This window comes from Coturnix japonica, chromosome 3, assembly GCF_054131305.1.
Source record: "Coturnix japonica strain WE chromosome 3, WE-NBRP24, whole genome shotgun sequence".
Lineage (NCBI taxonomy): Eukaryota > Metazoa > Chordata > Aves > Galliformes > Phasianidae > Coturnix > Coturnix japonica.
In genome coordinates, this window is record NC_140665.1 from 15,272,195 (window position 1) to 15,296,304 (window position 24,110).

The 24,110-nt window shown below is 38.8% G+C and overlaps 1 protein-coding gene across 7 annotated transcripts in view; it reads right to left on the reverse strand.

Moving 5' to 3' along the window:
- PLCB1 (phospholipase C beta 1) overlaps positions 1–24,110 on the reverse strand; it is a 346,674-nt gene that overhangs the window by 14,925 nt on the left and 307,639 nt on the right. For 2 of the 7 annotated variants that reach the window (XM_085541096.1, XM_085541095.1), the window contains exons 32-33: positions 11,600–11,618; positions 8,970–9,034 (exon numbers count right to left, since the gene is read on the reverse strand). The exons of 3 other annotated variants lie outside the window; for them this stretch is intronic. In XM_085541096.1, the coding sequence (XP_085397222.1) occupies positions 8,970–9,034; positions 11,600–11,618 (84 nt within the window). The remainder of the gene's footprint in view (positions 1–8,969; positions 9,035–11,599; positions 11,619–24,110) is intronic. 2 more of the 7 variants (XM_085541098.1, XM_015857087.3) reach the window with 1 other exon arrangement.

Below are 24,110 nucleotides of genomic sequence, written 5' to 3' on the forward strand. Positions count from 1 at the left end.
TCCAGAAATAACAGTACAGTGTTGTGGCCTTTGTACTTCCAAGAGGGAAGTGTAAGGAAAGTTTTGAGACTGAGCTGAGCAGTGACAAGAAGCTGGGACGTGACCCATGTTTGTTATATAACGAACATTAAACCTGGATGTACCACTGCAACTAATACAAAGTCTGATGTTAGTGATGGCTACACTGTGTCCATGTATTACTGTTACCTTTACATCTCTCTATCAGATTTTCATCCAGATATCCTCCACTTTCTTTGTTTTGTGCTGTATTACTAAACACATATGCGCTGTTTATTTATTTTTTTACTTGAAATGCAAAATTGGTATGGAATTTTAACTACAACTGTTTAAAGCTTTACAGCTTAACGTTAAGAACAGCACTGCCCAAAGGTTCAACCTAATTAAAAATAGCCTGAAGGCTTTTACTTCCTGACACTACAATGAACTTAAAAGGAAAAAAAAAACCTCTTCTTGTCTGCACTGCTATTACTGGATTACAGAATGCTGTGCAAAGGGAGGTTAATGGAGCCATCCTCATGATTAAGTTCAAGGGATTAATGTTTCAGTTCAGTTGCTTTTTATTGAAACATTTTTTTCAAAGGTCATATTAACACTGAGTATTGCAAAGTGAGGCAACTCTCTAATTACCCATCAAGTTCAAACGAACCATGCAGAAAATTTTGGTTCAGTGATGTTTAGCTGCATACTTCAATGCAAAATATGACACATAAGATAACTCATAACAATAGAAAAACAACAAAAAGCCTGTCCTGCTGCACAGAGTAGCTTGACCTAAAGCCTGTTAAAGGGCAAAGACAAAGTTCACTTATCTTTAGGAGGAGACAGTGATTAACTTTGATGGCTTTTGGATCTACAGTACTGGTAAACACTTAAGCACAGGCAAAATCTAAGCAGGTCAAACAAAAGAAACACCCGCACAAAATGGCATGAGAAACAAACTGAGATCTGAAAAGAATCTGAGTCATAAAGAAGTGTTGCAGATGAGTTAAGCTCAGTTTCCTCACTGAAGTGTTTCAGAGGTTTGGGACTTTCAACTATCTTGTCTTAGCAACTGAAGGAAACTGCAAAGCTTTAATGGGTCCAGGAAACAGGACCTGGACACTGCTAAAAATCCAAGCCTGCTTTAACTGTCAAAGTAGAGACAACAAACTCCCATGGAGAAGTCAGGTGCTATTGTCACTTCCAGACCTACCAGAGAGTTTTTTCTCTCTGTGTACAACCTAATGTGGATTTCTGATGAGCACCTGAGCCTCATGAGGCAAACCTCTAAGAGTGTTCTGCCCTTCTTAGGTTAGTATGGACGAATGACTGCCAGCCCCAACATTATGCTTCAACCAAACAGCAGAGCTCCTGAGGTCAGCTCCTCCCAAGTGTGATGGAATATGTTCATGGAGCTATGCTGATAGACAACATGCAAATCATAAACAAAAGCAAGCACTTGCATGATTAAGTCTGCTCTATGATACATCATTCACCTTGAAGTGAAATTGGACATTCTTTAGTCTCCTTGAACAGACCTGTCAGTGATACTGCCACTAGCACAATCTGCTTGGTTGTCAGGCCTTTTGCCAGAAAAAGGAATAGATATATTCCCCAAAAGGTACTGCTAGCAGAGACAGGAAAAATAAGCAATACTACAACTTACTAACACCAAACAGTGTAATCTCCACACTGATAAGAACTCCACAGATCTGTGTGTGGAGGCTGCACACTCTGTCAAGGAAGAGTGGGCTTTTCTATTGACATCAGTGGATTTAGTCCCTTGCTTCTCTCATTCTGAAGTTAATATGGCTCATCCAAGTGTAGTTCACCAGAGGGTCAAGTCTGAACTGACATGAATCCTATGGAACTTCACTAAGCCCCTTGTTTTTTTATCCCACTGAGATTCCATCAAAATGTATAACACGAACTCCTCAGAGCTCTGATTTGTTTTTAATCTAATTTCATTTGCGTGTGTCACTGTTGGTAGCTTCTATCTTATAAAAGTTTTGTACTGAGCAAAACCTAATTTAAGAAGAAAAATTGGCAGAAGCAGCATCCCTTTTTCCATTAGAAGTGCTTATCTTTTTAATGCTCTGTCTGTGCTTTATTACTACTACAGCACTTGACATCTTCCAAAAACATTAAAAAGTTCTCAAGAGGCCTTATAACTTTACAATGTGTTCTGCGATGCCAATTCTGATCACAGTCTAGTTGAAGATAAGTTTAATGAACGCTGGAAAAACACAGGCCTCTCATGATAAGTGACCGAGCTGTTTGAAGAAGCAACAGTATACTCTGAAAACAATGACTGTGTGGGTTAAAGCTCTCTTAAAAAAATATGTGTGGAGTACACGTTTTTTACTGAGGATAAGACTTCTCTTGAATTTTGGGAGTATTCCAAATGGTGGTAGGCAAGTATCAGAACTGCATGAGATTGTTAAGTTGCACAAACCCCTTTTAGTACAATGACTTATATAACACCAGCTTTTCACCATTTAATAAAGATGTATTTAGAACTACAGAAATACAGACAAGCATTAGATTTAGTAACGATAACTGGAAAATTAATTCATCTGCAAATATGTAACAGTAATACTATTATTCTCAGTTAGTTACAGAAGTTATTCCTAAAAAATTCTTATCACTTACGTTATTTAAGCTTTCTTACATATCAATTAGTTTGAAATAATAAGTCTTTAGGCTATCCACTAATTGCAGCACCGTAGACACAATCTGTATTTAAAATTATGCAGTGAAAATTAAGCCAAAGCACCAAGCAGTCTTGGCTAACAAAAACGTTTTCCTCAGCCCTTCGGATAAAGAAGGAGAGATAATGGGGGCACTGAATTCACAAGAGAACTCTTTCTCAGTTTACTATTCTCTGCTCGTCACATGTTATGACAGAGTACCAAAGCCACAAGCCTTTATCCACGTGTTTAATTTGCAGCGTTGCATTTTCAGTGCATTCATTTTCTGACCATATGGTATGACTGTTTTCAGACAAAAAAAAGAGAAAAGAACTTCAGTGATTAATGCAAAGGAAGGGCAGCAACACATATAACCTGAGGAACAGCTGATTGAGAAGATTCTGCCACGGGATCATTTACAAGTGCAAGGTAAACGTGGATGGGAGATTTAAGTGGTTTAGTTATTTTTTTAGAAGACAGGGGGAAGCTGGTTGCAGAGGAGCATCTAGTATATACATCAGGGGGAGCCACCATTTTTAGTTTCTACCTGCTGTTATGGCTCCAGGCTCTTGAGAAAGGCTTCAAACTACTCTTTCAGGTCTTGCTGTCCTTGCAGAATTGATCTCAGGAGAACAGAAGTTCCCTTGTCTGGTTGTATTTTACTTCACTGATATGTTGAAACTCCAGTTTGACACTTGTGTCATTAGAGCTGGTTTATGCTGGCACCTGTCAGAGGCAGACAGCATGGACTGCTGCATCAGTCACAGCTGCTGACTGCAGCCGCTGTCCTCAGCAGCAGCAGTGATGGGAAGAGGAATTATTCTAAAAACACAGCTACCAACTGACAGGTGCTCTTCCCCGAATCCTCAATGCCTACAGTATTAGTGAGGAGTCAAAGAGAACATTCAGCTGACTAAAACAGATAATGGGGACTATGTCTCCCACCACAGAAATTAGAAGCAAGCAGCTGAGATATTCTGTGTTGAAAGGTATGTCTGATGGAGGAAATCAGAAAGTATATCTCAGATTGGCACTTCTTAAAATCAAACTGAAACAAGTTGCTCTCTACCCACACGCTAAACTAGCAGCTACCGAGCTGTTCCACCTTACTGTCCCCTATATTCTAATTTTACTTAATAGGAAAAGGCAGAGCATGGAGCTTTCTGAGTGTAATATAACTCTTTATCTTTGGACAGTAGTGATTTACGATCTTGTGCACGAAAAAAGAATCTCTTTGCTTATCAGCCTATCCACTGTGAGATCTCCTACTGCCAGTAACCTGCACTTAATATGTAACTCTTTAAAAAGACACTGAAAGATGTTCCCTACTGCATGCATGTTTATTATAAAACTGTTTTTAGATGCTCATTAAATGGCTACAGGAGGAAAACAAAGGTAAATACTGAGTGAATACTGTTGTGGCATGTGTGTATGTTTGTTTGCATATCTTTACTAAACATGAGTGAAAAATGGATAGCATCTGCTAATTTTTAAGTAAATCAAAATAACAACTTCACTGGCATAAGCAGGGATTCTCTATAATAATTTACATTACTGATATTCATACTAGACACAGTTTGTTTGGGAAGGACAGGTAAAGAAAAGATCTTGGTGAGATATTTATCAAAGATACTACCTTTTTTTTTTTTTTTTTTTCCCTGATCTCCAGAGTATTATAAGAGAGAGACTGCAGAAAGCCTCTGAGTGCTAACAGAATTGGACATGAAAATGGACACTGTCATGGTGGGGGCCTGAAACAGATGATCAGATTAGTGAGACTGGGTGGTGAAGATTACTAATCCAGAAAACTTTTGAAAGTGAACCACAGCAGGGCACGGGATGCTCAAAATGCAGGGATCATTCATATTTACATTTGTATTCTCTACTTGTGGTTTTTTTTAATGAGAATGCAGACATCTAGCTCACATAAAAGACCCTTGAGCAAGCTTACTGCTTTTTCATATTAAAGCCATTTCTGCATCTGACAATAGAGATGATCTTGGCCTGTAGCAAATCCTCAAACATGGTTTATATCACTGACCTGAATCCACTTCTGAGGAAGTAGCAGTCATTAAGAGGCAGCTGGTATTACAAGAAATTAACCCCAGACTTAAAAAAAAAAAAAAAAAAAAAAAAAAAATCACTTAAAAAGTAAAAAATCCAAGAAATAATTGAAAAATTTGAATTAATTTTCAACCAATTGGTATTTTCAAGTGTGAGCCCCAGCAGCGTCTATGTGAATACAGATGGGAATGAAGGGTATTCCAGGCCAAGAGGAGACATTAACACTGATATGGAATTAGAGAGTAGTTACTGCAGAATTTATTCCATTCTGCCACACAGAGAGTGAGCCCCTGCTCAGAATTACAATGATTTTTTGAGAGAAAGAGTGACAGTGAATTATCATTCCCAGGAGCTTCTGTAATTTCCAAGCAACTTGGCATTACACAGACTTGCACATCTATCATGCCTCAACTTCAGCAGCATTACAGCACCAGTTTAAGGTGTACAACTGACAGAGCAAGGAAAGATTTAATTGCTGCTAAGGCCATCATTCCTATCAGGAATACTAACTTCTGAAACCAGATAAGTGCTCTGAAAACTGAACCATCAGAATTTTCAGCAGAAAGGATCACTTTGTGATCAGTAATATTACATGGAGATCCCACTGACCTATGTAACACCCTGACAAATAAAGCTCTGAGCCAAACAGGTACTTCTAAATATCCTAATATTCAATAATATCAAGAAGAAAGTCAGAAGACAATATGCATTCATACTAATAGTTTCTAGAAATACTAACCTTTGGTATCAGCAGTTGGTGAAACAATTTGCCTTATGTGCTTCAAGCTCTATGTTTTATTCAGGCATTAATACCTCCTTTGTGAATGTGAAGATGTCAGAATGTGAGCTACCACATGCAATATCATTCCCACAGGACATACAGTAATTTAACATGGAGACTGACATTGCTCCGTGCAGAATTCTAGTTGTACATAAGAGCTATTATAAGACTTACAAAAATCCAGGTTTAGAAAAGATGTCAACTTGATTTGAGACAGCACCTACACATGGCTGAAACCTACTGAAATGCTCTACTATGCACTGAAGAGTTTATATAAAAGAGCTCAAAGGATAAGAAAAGTGTAGCAGTAAATGTTATGCCTTACTTTTCATAACTCTCATTGGCTATTCCTTCCTGGTTAAAATGTCTTACTGGACCAGCTATTTTGTATGGAATAAAAAGGAGATGCATCTTCAGACCAGACTTTTAAATCCACATTCTCTTATTCTGTCTTAAAAATTTACTTTAAGTCTCACTGTTGACACAGATAAATCACTACTAACTAAATGAAAGTTACTGCTACAGATAACTAATATTTGCTAGTGGATTCTAACAGCTCCTGAGTTAAGCTCTGAATTTAGGTAACCTCTCTAGATTTCTCAACAATTCTAAGATAATGACATAAAAGGATTGGATACCTCTCCTGCATATGCTCTAAGGTCATTCCTTCTGTTCAGCCAGTAGTGTCTCATATGGGAGAGAGAGCTGAGATAGATACACTCCTTGATGGCCTTCACAAAAGCTTGACTTTTCCCTTCTATGCCATCTGACCTCCTCCCATCCAGCTGCTTCATATCATTCAAAACGTCTTACTCTGTGGTTGCACCAGTGAGAGTGTAGGGCAGAAAGGGGTGGAAGAAAAATAAAACCACAACATTTTCCCATCATTCTCATATTTCCTTTGGAGTGAGTAGAACTGTGGAGTGATGGATGGATCAGATGAAGTGTCCTAAGCGATTATGTGATGCCACAAAAGGTTCTTATCTTAGGTCTGAATTGCTTCTAAATGCAATTAAATTGCCCATTCCCTGCCATACTCCCAAGATATCCTGACTTAAACCAAACAGGGGGTATGAAGTTGGCAGCATATTATTTACAATGTAAGAGATGTATGACAAGAATAGAGGTTAACACTTTTGTTCTTTTAAATATCCACTGAGTTGTCTCAAGGCAGATCAGATCTACTCCTATGCTCCTGCTTTTCAGGAAAGGAAGTCAGAACATCCCTGAGGAAGAGAAATCAGTATTCTCATGACACCTAGACACAAACAACAAAAAAAAATCCTGTTGTTTAGTGAACAATTGCCCATTTAATGTTGCCGCCTCAAGTAAGTCATTCTATTGAATATTGGCAAGGTGCCGAGACATTCATTATGTCCTCAACTTTCTTTTGTCACAACTACTTTGTTCAGGAAACATGTACTTTTATGTACCTTGTCTGTATCCAAGAGGAAAACAACACTCATGTAGTCAGGGCCCCACCTAGCAGCTCTAATCTTTGACCTTACCGCAGTGAGAGAACTAAGCGATATTTACAATCAACTGCATTCTTTTTAAAGTGTTTGAAAGTATCTTTTTCTCAGTAGTAGAAACATGAAAATAAATAATAAATATATGATGATACTTATATAGACACATGAAGAGTATGTTAGTGTCCACCTGGGTAGAAACAGGTAATCATAGAATCACAAGGTTGGAAAGGACCTATAAGATCATCTAGTCCACAGAAATCCACAGAAAAAAAGAAGCCTGAGAAGTCAAGATATACCCACATGCTATTAATTAGTCAAACTTATTTAGCATTTGCATCTCTACAGAGTTTAGAAGCTATTATCTATTTTGCAAGACCCAAATCAAACACACACAGCTGGTTCCTTTTTTTCTTACCATTTCATACGTGTCCTTGGAAGTATACCTGGTAAGTATTTAAAAAACAAACAACCCTTCCTATGCATTCTGATAAAACAACTTCTAAGAAAGCACAAGGAATTGCCACACTGATGCTAGCCAGGGAGAAGAGAAGCAATCACAGCAAATGTGTTCCTTTACCACTACTGCAGGTGAATCTCTAACACTGGTATTGGTACCACACTGACTAGAGGAGTAGTTGCAAAACCTGAGCCTTTGTTGTCACTAGGAAAGACTACGAATCACTTTGCATGGGACAGTGAAAAGCCACACAAGGATGGTCCTTGGCAGAGAGGATCTTGCAGTGCTCTTGAGAAGGCTCCTTTTACTCCTGCACATGTCTGTGAGTTGAGCCAGGGGACACTGAAAAGCAAACAATGCCTGCTTGGCATGTAACCAGAACCCTTTGCACCCAGGTAACTGCAGCAGAACAGTAGGTTCTGTTACCAAACACAGTCCTCACTGAGAAGCCATGGTAGCTTTCTCCTCACAGGGAAGCAAAGCATATCAAAGCATTCCAGAAAGCTTCAGTAGGAGAATTATTAAATATAAATACAAACCAAGTGGGATTCACTGATTCAGTGACAAAGGCATGTGGTTTATAGCCATTCCGTAGTCAGGGAAAACTCAAGACCTCCTGCCACGAACATAGATGACAGGAGATACCCCTGAAACACTACTGCATTCTGTAAGCATGTTCTAATCGTTAGTCCTTCTGTAAAGGTCTTTCACCTTTCCCCCTAGCTTTGATTGCCTTTCCCCAGTTGTCTTCTGTTCCCTTCCTCCTCCCTTAAAAACTCACTCTCCTACCTCTAATTTTTTCCCTTAGGCTCTACTAATTCCACTTTACTGATTTCACTTCCCCCCCACCCCCAATTTTCCTTCCTGCTCTCACACCCCAATTAATATTTTCTCTTACTATCCCATATTCTGGTGTCCCATATGACAAAATTTATCTGTTTGGTAAACTTAATTGTGAGAGGTGCCCAGAATTCCTACCTTCAACACCCTTCCCCTTTCTCATCCTTTACATGCAGATGCTCTCAATGCCTACTCCTGTAATATCCCCTCACATTAACCTTCTTTACCTCCTCAGAGAGACATTGAATAGTGCCTGTTTCTCTGATATGCGAGTACTGCAGCTACTGTGAGCAGAGAACAGAGGATATTCTGATGATCCAGAGGGCTGTAGAGAGAGAGCTTGTATAATCATGCTGCTACACACAACCCCTGACCACTGCACTGAGGTGGGGCAAAAGCGGCAATAAATAAAGCAGGCAGGCAGACAATGGGGTGGGGTATGATTTGAAGAAGCCACAAATTGCTTTCCCGGTATAAAAAGAATGTAATGGCCAGTGGCAGCATATGTTATACAGCTAGCAGATAATAATCAGGGCTGTAATTGCTCAAAGATTTCAGAGGAACCATCAGGCAGTAAATTGTGGACGCTCCTGACTCAGAGTTTTGACATGTAAAATGAAAACAACATTAGCATTACTAGATAAAAAGGGGAATGTTTCACTCACTTTCACTATAGTCTCATATTCCATTTCTACTTCTGTTTTTCCTCTACTTCTTGTTCTTCTATGCTCTTTAAAACAAAACCAAGGATCATTTCAATTTGATGTGATTAACAATTACTCTAAGCTGAAATTACATAATTTTGTTCATTACAGTAAAATAACAACTCTTTAATCTACGTATTTAATGAAAAACAAAAGATTACTTCATGCTTCTGTGTGTGGGCTCATTAATATTTGACTAGGTAGTAGGAATGTGTTAGTCAGAGAAATCACTGTTTATCACAACCTGTCACTCTATACTGGCAGAAGGTAATATTTCAGCAGTGTTATGTGGGAGATCTGCTAAGTTGCAGCTCAGGCACATCATGGGAAATGACAATGACACTTCTTTTTCTTTCTTTTTTGGGGGGAGGGGATAAGAATACTTGAATTTAAGAAAACCAAGCATCACCTGTGCTACTTGAAGGCTGTGCTTGAAGAAATACCTCCAGGCATTGAAGTAGGAGGGCTTCAGACTATAGTCATGCCTAATGCCATGGACTTCATGAAGTCTGCACGGAAAACCTTCAGGGACAAATGCAAGTGCTTACAAGAGTGGTGCAGACTTACACCAGTCAGCTGATTCCCTTTGACTCAGCCCTGCCACAGTGCCTGAGCATGATGAGATGTGGGACACGTTGCTGCTGGACACGACACTACTGTGCCTTTGTTCAGATCCAGCATTTCTCTCTGAAACCTCTGTTTTGATAGTTAAGAGAGGCAGGATTTTCAGGCTGTCCCATCAACCTAGAAGACCCCAAAATGCTGCAGGCAGCTGCATGCTGCTCAGAGCTGACTCACTGGAATGGCTGTGGCTCATCACATACCACTCTGTGCACCCCGAGTTTCAACTCTGTCTCTTGAAGAGCTCTATGCTGTAGATTAGGGAAGTCCTGAAGGTAATCCAACATCAAACAAGAAGACCCGTGGTTTTTAGCTTGTAGTTGTAGTTACTAGAAGTTGGCTACAAAATTATAGCCCAGAACTTAAAATAAGAGTGACTTTTTGGTTCTTGCTAAGTGTAGCCTTCAAACAAAGCTACTGTGCCATTTTCATGTGGCTGCAGTATGCTTTATTCTCTGTTGTGTTAAATACTGTGGCTGCTGTCTCTTTTTACTCTATAATAAGCGTGATTTCAGTAATAAGTGATTTACTGCTTCATAGCTGCAGCAATTGAATGAGTCTACTGCTAACTTGGTTCTGATTGTGGAGTTAAATCATGGCTCTTATGATACAGTTAGTGCCACTAAAATCTTGACATTCTGCACCTTGTGTACTTTATACCCTATTATGTATTCAAGGTAATACCACATATATTTATTGTATATCCAAGAGCCAGAGCTGTAATGGCATCAAATGCGATACTAGATGAGAATCAGCCCTGGAACAATAGCATGCAAGTTCGTTGAGGTCAACTTAGTTTTGCCTTAGCTGTTGTCTGTCATGTTTGCTACAAATGAAATTGCAAATTGAAACCTTTAAAAATAAACAGAAACAAACAATAGCACAAAATAAATTTCTCTGTTTCAATATTGAACATTAAAACAGCTTAACAAACAAAATAATATGTTTTCAATGTGCCACGAAACATTTCCTCTCAAAGCAACCTTTTAAAAACTGAATATAAGTATGGAGTCACTTCCTTGGTAACGGGTAAAGAAGCAAAACGATACATTTGAGCACCACGTCCTCTTTCTACATTCATGCAGATCTGTAAATGCCTTATAATTGACTCACAATGGCAGGCATAAGAAAAGAAGTTAGTTAACGGTGGGGCTGGATTTGGCTGAAATCCTTCACAAAGGAAATTCTGCCACCATTTTATACTGTGTTGCAACAAATGAAATAAACTTTTACTTATTTTCTCCTTGAACTCTTTCTCACCTTGGCACCAGTGGGCTGTAAAACTGCATTAGCACTGACACAAATGGTGTTAAAAGATACATGTTGGGTATAAGATGTTCGGGTAATGGGTGCCAGTGACTGTGGTAGCTTGCACCATTTTGACATGCAAAATGAATCTGAAGTATTAGCAGAGGAAGCAGAAAGTGATCGTTTGTAGCAGAACAAAATGTAACAGCAAGAAGGTGAAATGTGAAGTGGAAAAAGAAAGCTACGTTTTTTTCCTATAGTTCCCAATCAGTTCTCCTGATGCACATTGCTTTTATGTTCCTTTGATCTCTACACTTCATTGGTTTTGTGCTCCCACTGACGAACAAATCAGAGAAAGCATTAGTTCCAACTGCTTTTACAGAATTACATTCATGTTTGCAACACACAAACATTTTGTTACTGTGGATGTCATTCCAGTTATTTCAGCGAAGCTCAAAACTGCTGAAGCCTCGTTAAGATTTGACTACAAATTCCCTTTAAACCAATCTTGGAAAACACTAACGAGAATCCTCTTGCTAAACTCCTTTGTGTAGTATTATTGCTTTTTCTTACGTAGCCAGCCTGCAAAGGAAACGTATGTGTTGGTGAAAATGTGTCCACTCCGCATGCAGGTGACTACTGGTCTGTACTGGTTAGTACTGACACTAGGATTTGGGTGCGCAAAGAAGGCACACGTTTGCAATGGTACAGATGTTACCTACCTGGAGGATGAACATTGGGCTCAAAATAAGTAAACATAAATAAATAAATAAATAAATAAATAAATAAGCAACATCCAAAAGAGATAAAACAATTCTATGAAATGAAACTGAGGATTTTCCCTTTCATTATTCAGCAAGTACTCAAAACACAGTCCACCAAAGTTTAACAGAGATATCTAGATAGCATGAATTCCACAGTGATGGGAAATGACAAGGTTACAAGATACAACTCTTCAGTTGTAAGTAGGGTACAAACCACTCAAAATCCAGTACTGTTTATGCAGTTACTAGCAATATAGTCTGTGCACTTGCACCATTAGGATTTTCCCAATCCAAATGGCGTTAGTGTAGCAGACATATATTATATATTACACACACATATTTACCACAGGGTGCTCACTAGATTTGGAGATCCAGGCATTGTCTTGCAGCATAAGAAAAAGAAAATCAGAAAGAAACACAGGGATTAAAATGAACACTGATTTTCAAACTGTTTTTTAATCTGAAGGTCATGACCATAGTTGTCATAATCACAGTATCTTTAAAATCCCCAAGCACCTTCTTGATTCTAGAGTAACATCATTTGGGATGCACAGACATTGTGCTACGCAGCCTTTTGTGAAATCTCTAATGTACGGATAATGTGACATAGAAAAAATACATACTTATCCAAATCATAACTAGGCAGCCAAACAGCAGTGGATATTAGAAGTGAGACAACAGACACACATGGGAACACCACTAATGATGGGCAAGTGTTAAAACATTATCTGCTATTCAGTGCCTATCGAAGGCTGGTTTCCAAGTAGTTTTCAGGAGACACTTTTTAAAGCAGAAAGTCAAGGTACCATTCAGAGCAAGTTTAAGATTTTATAATACTGACATTGAATATATTCTGGTTTATGTGATAATTTAGAATGTGTCCTCACTTGGGCCACAAGAAAGGCTGCATTTCATACCTTCTGTTTTCTAAGATTCCAGGAAGAGCTGTAGTGTGCTCTCATTTATTGTGACATTAAAGAATACATGCCAGAGCTCTATTCTTGTTTGTGCATAGAAAGGTGGACCAGAATCTGACTATTCACTGCCATACATTGTTCTGACATAACACCTCACATTGAGTGTTGGCAATGTGACTGTATTCTTTACAAATATCTTTTGCAAACACTAAAAACGATGATCAAGAAATGCATACTGTAACAGGAAGAGTAAAAAGGGAACACTGCTTATCCACAAGGGCTGCTTCACAGCACATCATTTAATTCTATCAATAATTCACACTCCTCTCAGTTGTTCTGCAATTTACATGTGTTGCTGCTGGCTCAGCCTTTGGCATACACTTACACTGTTTTCAGAGAGCACAGCAAAAAAACTCACCATGTTAAAGGAAGAAAAGATTCTGAAGAGTAGTGTGAAGGCAAATGGAAAAGTTGTAAGTCATGGTGCAATCCAAGGGACTTGAGATTTTTAGATTTAGATCCTCTGTGCCTAACTCCTTCTTTTTCAGTGCCATAAATCTCCTACGAAGGTCTCAGCTGACTAAAGGATTCCACTTCACTGGTGATAACTGGGGAAAAATCTTCCTCTCAAACTCCAGGCAGCTAAGAAGCCAGCACTGTTCACTGGCCTCTTAACTGAAAAAAAAAGGAGCCATGTGGATGACAGTACAAACTGCCCAGTATTTAATCAATGGAGCAAGCAAAATGTCTTGAACTTCATGGAGGCCCTGGCTTAAGTTATTACTAAGCCATGACTCCCTTTCAAAAGTTGTTTGCAGCTGTGTTGTGTACTGTAGAGTTCACCTTCAAAATAATATGCCAGATGTGTTTTAAGTAAGTGTTCTTTATATAGGTATCTACAAACAGAAGGCTGAATTGCAAAACAAAACAAAAAAGGAAAGGAAAGGATAGAGGGCATGCTTTCCCATGGATGTAATCTATAGCAGGGTTGAACAAACAGACATTTAGGACAAAATCTAGCTCATGGCAACACGGAAACAGTACAAAAAACATTCAAGGTAGCAACTTTTGTCATATTTAGTAACTTCTGAAGCCTGATCGTATCCCCATCTTCCTTGGATCAGAAAAGATTCTCTGCATCTTCTATCACAAAGACAATGCACAGGTAGAGTTCTTATTAATTTATAACTGACTGAACTGTGAATTAAACAGAAGAAGAAATGCAGGAGGAAAGAACGGCTCTGGGTGAAAGAGTAAAGTTATTTCAGATTAATTCTTTTGCGTGGCTGTTTAACAGTAACACAGAGGAAACCAATCACTCTGCAATTTCACACTGAAGTTACACAAACAATGCAACTGCTGCAAGAACAGTCTTCACATGCATTATTTCTCTTCCTGGGCAAAAGCACCTTTCTGTTCCTGCTTATGATCGATTACTTCAGTTATATTATTAAAAAAAGAAAACACAACTGTTTCTATTAAACAGCTCCATAAATGCCAAAAGATTGTCAGAATATATATTTTCAACTGAAGAAAGAAATCCCTAGCCTCAATACAAGATCCACTTATATCTGCAAGATTCATTATATCTATCACCTTTACTAGATGTAGAACAACATTTATTAGCTTGCAGGCTGGACAAAGATCAGAAGATTAAAACCTATTTCTCAGAAATGTATTTCCATTAATATAATAAATGACAATAAGATACAAAAAGTCCAACTGAGGGCTCTTTCCTCCAGAGTTCATATTCCTCTGGTCAAGCACGAACAGTTAATGTGCCATGCTAATGAGGCCAACAAGATTCTATGAATGTCTCAGTGGATGATCTCAAAACACACCCATTTAGGACACGAAGTCAATCTGAATTTTGCTACTGACATCGGTCAGAGCACACTGAATGTCACTTCTCACTCCGCAAAGGTAATTGGCTGTTTGCCTTAGTTTGAGAGGTAGTCAGACGACACCCACGAATCCAGAAGAGCAGGTTGGCAAAGGATTATTTTAGTGCACATCAGCAGTTATGAAAAAAATGCATTCCAATCTGGTCAATCAAAGGGGTGAGAACAGCAAAAAAAGATTCCTATTAGGCATGGGCTAAACAAAGAAGATCAAGAAAGAATACACTGTATTTTTACTGGGAAGAGTTGAAGTACATAGCACCCAAACCCAGAACTCTATGACTGATGCCTGGTTAAGTAACAGCTATCCTAGTTGTTTCTGTAAGCACAGAGACTGACACAGTATTCTGCAATGGCTCTGTCTTCTGTTCTCATAGCAAATGGGTCAAAGGGTCAAAGAGAGTAAAGTCCAAATGCTTTTAGAGAAATAGACTCATTGGCCCGGTTTGGTAAATGTAACTCAATATTTGACTGTTCTAAACTGCAACATAGTGATGCATGGATTTTATATGAAAATTATCCTTGGGTTGTAAAAGACCAAGCCCTCTGATCTCGATGGTGAAGCAGACGTTCCTGTTTCACAAAGGATTCTGAAATTTGGAAGATTCTCGACCAAAGAAAATTCTTCTCCTGTACCAAAAGATCATTCTAAATCACACTAGTACATACCCGAAGTAATTCTAGTAGCGTCTCTGAAATGGTTATGAAAAATGCCAGTGAAATTGAGATTAGCATCAAGCAAAAGGATGCCTCAAACTGATTCAATGCTTCATATTAATTACGTAGATTAACATTCTTATCTGCCAAACAGCTTTCCTTTGCAACTCCCTGTAAGTCATTTCACTGCTAAGGTCTCAACTCTCCCATCTGCAAAATGGTGTGAAATAAAAACTTGCAGCTGAAATTTTAATACTGTTAGAATCTCAAAGCAATAGCATAGTATTGTCTTAAAGAGCTTGCATGATAGCTTAGGCAATTTTAAATCCTTCTCTGTGTTAAATATAGCAGATTGCACAGCTTTCTCTGCAGTGAAAGGAGATTTATTTCCTAAGAGTGTTTAGAATCCAAGTCCTTTTTCTAATGAAGTGTGAGATAAAAGGATCTTTTTCACAAGCACCAAAGAAAACAACATCTACCCAAATTTCATTAAACATTACATGATTGCGAAATAAACAAATCTTATTTTTTGACAAACTGCTGTTAGTTCTATTTATTTGTTAAGATGTAATACACATGCCAATTAGCCTCCACATGAGTATGCGGGAGAAATCCCTTCTATTCCTATGCCTAGTAATGTATATTAAGCTCATTAATTTGTGTCTAAGAAGACATTTCAGCTTCATTCTTTTATGAAACCAAAGTTAGCATTAGCAGATAATGTAACTGCAGCTGATAAACTCAAGATGCCTTAATATCAAATTGCTCAATGGAACATTCTGCTTATTTTGAACTAATTTAGTACAGCAGTACCTGTTCAAGATCAATTCACAGCAGACTATTTCCTACTTATTGTTAATTAAAATCATGGATTTCCTGTTACAAACAGCATATAACTCTGAAGAATTAGCTACAAAACCAGTGTGTTATTGACTCAGCTGGTGGACTATTTCTAGACTTACTGACTTATTCTGAGTTTCATAAGAACAGCTGCACTAAGCAATGACACAGTGAGGGCAGGTGATGAGGGAAAAGTAGGATACACTCCCTGAGATTTCTCAAAGTTACAGAACTGCAGAGTGGCTTAACTGTGATTTTTATCTCCAGCCTGAGGAACTGAGAGCACAGTAGGCCAGAACACTTTTTTGGCACAATAAATACGGGGACCACCCAGCCTTGCTGTCTCAATTCCAGCCCTTTCCGGCCTTGAAGAGAATAATACTCTAGCTGTGCGCCAAGGGGATATCTGCAGGTGGCATCTGGGTTTGACCTAATCCACCCACACTTTTGTTGTCAGGATTATATAAACATTTTTTCTACTGATTGTGCTGGGTAGATATAGGCCAATTATTTCACTTCTGGAACATGGTTGCAGGAGAGTACATAAGCATGGGAACCGTTCAGAGAAATGGATACAGAGGAGCAATACTGACTAAGGAAGAGTCCACCCAAGGCTTTTGGTATGTTGCTTCTAAGCATTAACATTCCTGAGATTTAAACCTTAATTCAAATGTCAGAGTTACCAGGAAACCAGCACCCACCAGGCCAGAAAGGAGGCTCCATCACCATACCACATTCCCAGAGACTAAGAGCTACGCAGTCCCTTTCTCTTTCCACTAACAACTATAAACTGAAAGAAGACACAATTACAGGAAGTTAGTGTACTGCTTTTGCTTATTTGTGAATGTCTCTTTTCTTCCCCAAAAATCTCTGCCTGATTTCCACAGCAAAAAGGTAAAATCTGCTTATTAAAGATCTCTTATTAAAGAGATCTAATCAATCCCAGCTTTCTGAACTGCATTTTAACAGGAGTTTGAGTTATGGCATGAAGGATGTAAAAATGTAAAAAAGCCCTTCAGAAAGCAGCCCCGCAGATTTCTGAACAGACATATATTCAGAGCTTTGGCAAATGAAGTGCTGGCAATCAAGTGCTCTCCACTTGCATTGAATCTTGCAAAGCCCTGTTGTTTCTTACGCACTCTGTCAGAAGATAAAAGTCAACAGACAGAGCATACATATTGTTCAAAGCCGCTTCTAAAGCTTTTTTTTATGAAAACAAATAAGGTAGTTGTCTGAGCCCTGTGCTCGTGAATAATTTAAGAGTCTAAACTCGAACTGGTAAATGTTAGGAAAAATGACATTAACAAACACCAGACTGGAAGATTTCTAATTCTCAAAGGCTACAGAGGTGCTCATCTCAGCAGCACCACTCTGATGCACTTGAAAGAAGACCTGGACCAAAACTATTCCAATAGCAGGCCAGCAGGTAAAATTCTTGTACCAAAAGTAACCGGAGATCTCTTTATTCACCAGGTTGAACAGGCTATGCTAGGCTACTTCTGCATTTTAAGACGCTATATTGAAGCTTACAAGATTAAAAAGGCAAACAAAAATATCTCAGTGCTTTATAAAACCAGGCCTGAACACTCACAATTTCAGAACTGTCTGGAGTTTAAAAGTATCCAACCTTGTTACCAGCACTTTCTCTGACACCCAACCCGTCAGGCTTCCCTTAAAGGTCTGGAGTCATGTGAAATCCCATACATTAAGGTTGCAGTATCTGTTTGGTGCATTAACTGTTGAAAAAGCTTCCATAGTTCTTGTAAGGTGGAAGAAGGCAGATACTCCTCCTGTAATGTGTCACTGTATGTTTGACCAATGAGTATATTGCTGTTACAGTGTTGTTGGATTTCAACAACAGTAGCTACTGAAGAGAGCCGTGCTGGTGTGGGGTGCACAACTGCATCTGTCTCCCTGGTACTCCTCTGTCTCTCTTCTGTCTTTAATGTCTTCTCTATGTCACTTACATTCACCTAAACCCTGCATTAAAGCCTCCTTTTCTTTACTCCCTGCAAAGCATTGTTAATCTCTCCCCAGGTCTGAGACAAATCTTATTCATTTTGCTTTTCCCAGGATAAAGTTTAATTCAAATAACTATTGGTAGTTCATCTTTTTTTTTTTAGATTTTGGTTTTTTTCAACAGCAGTACTTGGAGAAATTTATCACATTGCAAAGAATATAAAAGCTGCACAATTAATATAACAGTCATGCCGAACATATGGTCAGCAGGTTTAATATGAAAGAAGTACTTCAAGTTGCCTTTCATTACACAAGTGACTTTCTTTAACCTTTTAGAGATATTCGCATCATTCATCTGGTGGAAAACTGTGAGGCATTTGGGGCAGGAGTGTCTTTTTGTGATGGGTCCTTGCAGAACCAAGTATTTTAAGGTCTCTGTTTCTGCACTGAGCTCTGCAAATTTACACACACCAGAGATGGAGCCTTACTACTTCAGCAAAGTACAAGGAGGCTAAAGCACATTTGCCGTATTTCAGATTTACTCAGGCTCTAGCAGAAGGAGGACTTCAGTCCGAATTCACAGATAAATTAACATTGGCTCAGCTGAGGCAGACAGTATCCCTAGCAATATTCCTTTTCTCTCCTGAAGATTATTCCATTCTTGCAGGCATGGCTGAGCAAATTCTGTATCTGCTCTCTAGCTGCTGTGGCTTAAATTAATTAAGCACATTAATATCATCTGCTGCCTACTGGAGCTTACATTAGCAGGCAGGACTATAAACACAGAAGCAAGCTGGGGGTCGCACATCTCCCTCTACTGACTGTGGAGAAGGGTACGGCACAAGGCTTAGGCTAGTGCTGGATGCAGCTGCCTCTACACGTGGTTCTCAAGGTGATCAAAGCACCAAGTGAGACCTTATACATTGCAGGTGAACTCTAATCAAACAGTGACGTTTTTTATTCTCTTCAACCCCATCTATGCAGGCTCTTCAACACCATTGGAAAGCCAACAAAACCAGCAGCTGAAACTCTCAGAAGGGAATCGTGAACCAACAGTCAGTTGCTACTTCCCTCCAGGGTGTATCAGAGCTCTGCCAGGAGAGGGGCTGTAGTGCTTCAGCTGCTTAAACTGACAACTTTACCAGAGCTCTGAGGAGCTGCCTCAGCTGGGGTCAGTTTTGAGGATGCTGAACAGCACTGATAACTGCTGAAATTCAGAAGTAAAGGGAAGTGATACAAATGCAAGAAAATATTTCTAACAGCACTTATTTTATCTGCATTTCTTATTAAAAGAATGCAACTAAATAATGATAAAATCAGTGTAAATATCAAGGCATATGCTGATATTTAGAGGTTGAAACGTATTTCTGTTATTTAGATCAGCCAGTTCCTGCTCTTTGAAAGCTGGAAACAGTGCTTCAATTTATCTCTATCTTGTTTTCCATCATAACTTATTTATTTCAAGCATGTCAGGGGAGAAACCTAATTTGTAAGGACATTTTCCAATTAACGTTATTAATTAAAAGTTGGAGTCAGTTGGTTTGTAAATAATCTTATTTAAAACCACAAAGTTTTAGGATTCTGGGAAATCGTTGAGAATGCAGCTATGCAAGTATTAACGGAAATGATCCAAATTTTCAATCTCCAAGTGTTACAGCATGTTTTCTGGCATTCTGAATGCCTGCTCATTTTTACATGATCTGTAAGCAATTTCATTTCCTCTAGAGTTCTCTTACATTATTAAGGAGTTATTGTTCCCGTTAATTTGTGTTAAGCAGTGCTATGCACAAGTGCTTAGAAGTAATGGCTTTAATGAGTTTTATGTTTATCTTTAAGTTCTGCTCTGAATATGACAAGAGTCTCAGTGGAGTTCCAACTTTATGAATTTGTGCCAGAATCCAGTAATATCCTATGAAATGTCTGTCATTTAGACTTATCTTTAGAAATCAGTGTACAAATTTGCAGTGTCACAGCCCTAAGCCTGCTGGTGTTCACAAAGTGTTTGGACAACGCTTTCAGATGTAGGTTTGAATTCTGGCTGGTCCTCTGTGGAGTCAAAAATTGGACTCCATGATCTTTGTGAATCCCTTCCAGCCCTGGAGGTTCAATGATTCAAAGATTTCATTTCATTTATTCATCTTTCAAGTTATTTCTTTGGAACATCAGCCTTATGTGTGGGAACCTAAAAAGACACATCGCTGTGTCTGACCTGGTGATCAATCAGAAACACTCATCCAACTGAATGGATCATAACTACTGGAGAAAGATTTAAATCTAATAAAGAGCAAAAAAGATGATTACAAGACACTTTAGAACAGTAAAATTACTTATTTCTCAAGTGCATTCATACCAAGTGAATAACCACACTTTGTGGATGCAGAGATATTTCTCATCTAAAAATAACTCATGCTGTACACTGATCGCAAATCAAGATATACCCAAGGCAGCCTGTATTTGTAGGTCAATTTATAATCCTTACATTTAAAGAAAAAGCTTAGAGCAAAATCAGATGTTACATTTTTCATGTATCCATAGTTGTCATTTGCTATGGGTTATTGCGAACCTTCTTGGCAATTCAGATGAATATACTTTTTAACAGTTTCAGTACTAAACCTAACTTTTTCTGTATGTTGAAGAAGCGATCTTCAGCAGATGAGTACTCTTGGACTACATGAAGGTCAATCATAGAATGGTTTGGGTTGTAAGACCATCTTGTTCCAACTCCCTGCTACAGGCAGGGGCACCTCTATCTAGACCAGGTTGCTCACAGCCCCATCCAGCCTGGCCTTGGACACCTCCAGGAAGGGGCATCCACAGCCAGTGTCTCACCACCCTCACAGTAAAGAATTTACTCCTGCTATCTGGTCTAAAGCTACCCTCCTCCAGTTTAAAACCATTTCTGCTCGTCCTGACGCAATATGCCCTTATAAAAATCAGCTTTCCTATAGGCCCCCCTTTAGGTACTGGAAGGCCACTAAAAGGTCCCCTCAGAACCTTCTCTTATCCTGAAGAGCCCCAACTCTCTCAACCTGTCCCTGTAAGGGAAGTGCTCCAGCCCTCTGATCATCAGTAATATTTCAATATCTGCTGCTTTTTCTTTTATAATACCAGCCTGCTTATAGCTAAACAAATTCTAATCCTTAGGGCGTTCAGGTGAGCTGACCAAAAGTAACATTTCTTGTAGCCTTAACTGGATGTTGGTCTGACATTCTCTATGGTGGGAAGGTATAAACATGCAGTTAAAACCTGCTCGCATTCTAACTGCTTTACAATAGCTCTACACAAGAATTAAGCAGCAGGTCTGGGTGTTTTTTTCTCCAATATGAGAGAAAAAGAAGTAAACGTGGCTCGATACATACTGTGAAAAAAGAAAAATTTCTATGTTCCAGAAAATGCTTTCGGAAATAATGATAATTAAGCTCTGAGTTCCAATAGAGCCTAGCTGTAACCAGAGAATCACTCCAAGTTTTGAACACAATTGGTTAACAATATGTGAACACACATTTTAAATTAGCATTTTTGTGTGCAGACAGCAGCATTGTATTTTCATTTTGTAGTGGTGCTTTTAACCGCAAGAGCCACATGAGTCATAATGCAGGGAAGGCAGGCTAAGGAAACCTGATGGCTTCCACACTTCAGAGTGTTTCTTCTGTTTGAGAAGGAAAACGTTTCCTTTGTTCAGGACAATGTAAGTGCAAACCTCTTGGCTGCAGGTTTGACATATGCTAAATTCATTTTGTCGATAGCGTGGAATCTAGAAATACATAAATCCGCCTTTCCTATTTTTTACTTTTAGTACAAGGGAAATTCTGACTTCATTGTAAATGCAACCAAACAGAAAAACTTGAGTAGACCACAAAAGTCCTTTGTGGGATTAGTGGCTTCAGAACAGGACTGGGAACCATCAGAACCGGATTCTAATTTTGCCATGCAGACATGTCACTATGAAAGATGTTTAGGCCAAAGATTTCAAACACTGACACCTAAAGTAAGGCAGTGAAATACAGAGTTAACTGTGCATCCAGCAAACCTTTAATGCATGGAAAATGCTTCACTGTTTTGAGTTGGAAGCAACATAGGGAAGTTTTGTTATTTATTATTAAATGTTTTCCTCTCAGAATGTTTTGTTCCTTTTAGATTTCAGACCCACAAATAGATGTGTCTTGATAGTATCATTTCAATTGAGCTACAGGTATTGTCTATTTGCTGGGTTATGCTCAAAACGGAGCACTTCAAAAACTAAGTTTCCTCAGAAACACATCCTGCACCTGGATTCTCTTTTTAACAGCAACTGACCATAAGGAATCATTTTTGTTTGCATTTGGTGTCTTCCGCCTCATTTACATCAACCACAATTTCAGTGGATTCTCTATCACCCGCTGAAATCTAGGTTTATATTAGCGATTAAGGTGCTCCCCGATTTGAAACTAAATGTAGCTACCACTGACAAACAGCAGGCTGCCTAACCAGCAGCACCGCTTGAAGAGATTTCTAGAACCAGGAAACTCTGCTTTTGGATTTTCCCTTAATGTATACTTGTGATTGCAGGTAACCCTCCTATAGTCTCTGCTCAATGGACCAATCCTGTTACCAAGGTCACCTTTGCAGAGTTATATTTGCATCCAGCTGACGTTGATTCATGTTGCCAGATGGCTAAGGACAAAGCACAATCGCTCAACACAATGTGTGACCTACTTACACTCCTAACAATCTGCTGTTTAATACTTCATAAAAGCATGGAGACTTTGATTAAAATTTTAATTTAGTTTCATAGTTAGCCCACATGTGGCATGTACATTTTGCATACCAGATACATCTGTTCCAACAGAGAAGTAGTATGATGCCTCCGACTTCTTTCTAAAACAGCACATAGGAATGAATAAGTGCAATTTCCTTATTTCCTAAAGGCACTCTCAAAAGTAATTACAAGTTGTTGCTTTACGTATCAACACTGGTTCATCTTGTGAACAGCCAAACATTCTCATGCTGTCTCCACTTAAACTAATAATGACAACTGTAAAGTATCAGCCATAGAGAAGAATGAAAACATGGAACAAAATTCATGTAGGGTTTCTATTTAGCGATGTGGAAAGTCACGGGGACATTCTCCATCCATGCTCAAAGTCTGATATACATCCATGGGTATAAATGGGACAAACTATTTTTTGTTTCATCTACAATGAAGCAAGATATGCAAGAATAGTAGAAATTATGTTGGTCATTGTAGGCCAGATCCTCCACAGTGCTAAGGGCTTCAGGTACATGGTAACTACCACAATGAATCAGACCGGACATCGCCTAAGACCTTCAGCTTCCTTTGCCCTCAGCTACTACCAGATCCTGTACAAAGCAGCCACAGAGAAAATAATTTCCACCTTCAAACAGCCCTGCCTGGTTCTGATCTCTAATATTTAAAGATTGCCCCCTGTCTTGCTGAAGTTTTTCTAAGTTTCAAGTTCCTTGCAAAGTACTCATCATCACAAATTTCAATCCTGAACTTTTTTCATTTCCAAACTGATCTCCACAACAGTTTTGAATCTACTTTGCTTTGGCATATTTTCAAGCACTTGGCACCTCTAAAAGAAGCCAAACTGCTAAAAGTCCTGAGCACTCAGCAGCTCCTGCTGTGAAAGTTCACAGCCAGAACCTCAGGAGAGCTTAGCATGGTGTATGAAGCTAGGCAGATGTATCTCAAGAACTCTTCTCAAAGAAAACCCAACTATTTTCAAAATAGGAATCCTTTTCTCCAGACTATGAGAAAAGAAAGGAAAGTAGAAACTGAAAACACTGCAGAAAACCAAATTTAATGTTATACGAGGTCTGCTCTGAAAGTAATGCCTACTGTTTTAATATGTAGGCCCACAATGTCAGAAACAGATGTTGGTGCTATGACAGCAGAGAGGCTGACAAAATGGCATCTGATGTTGGTCTTCTAGTGCACATTTTTATAAGCATGGCATGCAGGCTCTTGTTCACTGCTGGTGAAAATGCATAGTTAATGGTGGTGACTATGTCAAAAAATAGTTTTATAGCTGAGCATTTGCTCTATGAAATAGTGTTAGTGTGGTCTTTGCAACTGTTTAAGTAGGAAGCATTACTTTTGGAGAGACCTACGTTCTATACACTGAGGAGGAAACAAAAAAAACTGAAATATGTCCCATCAAATATCAATATCATCATGCCTGGAGAAAATGA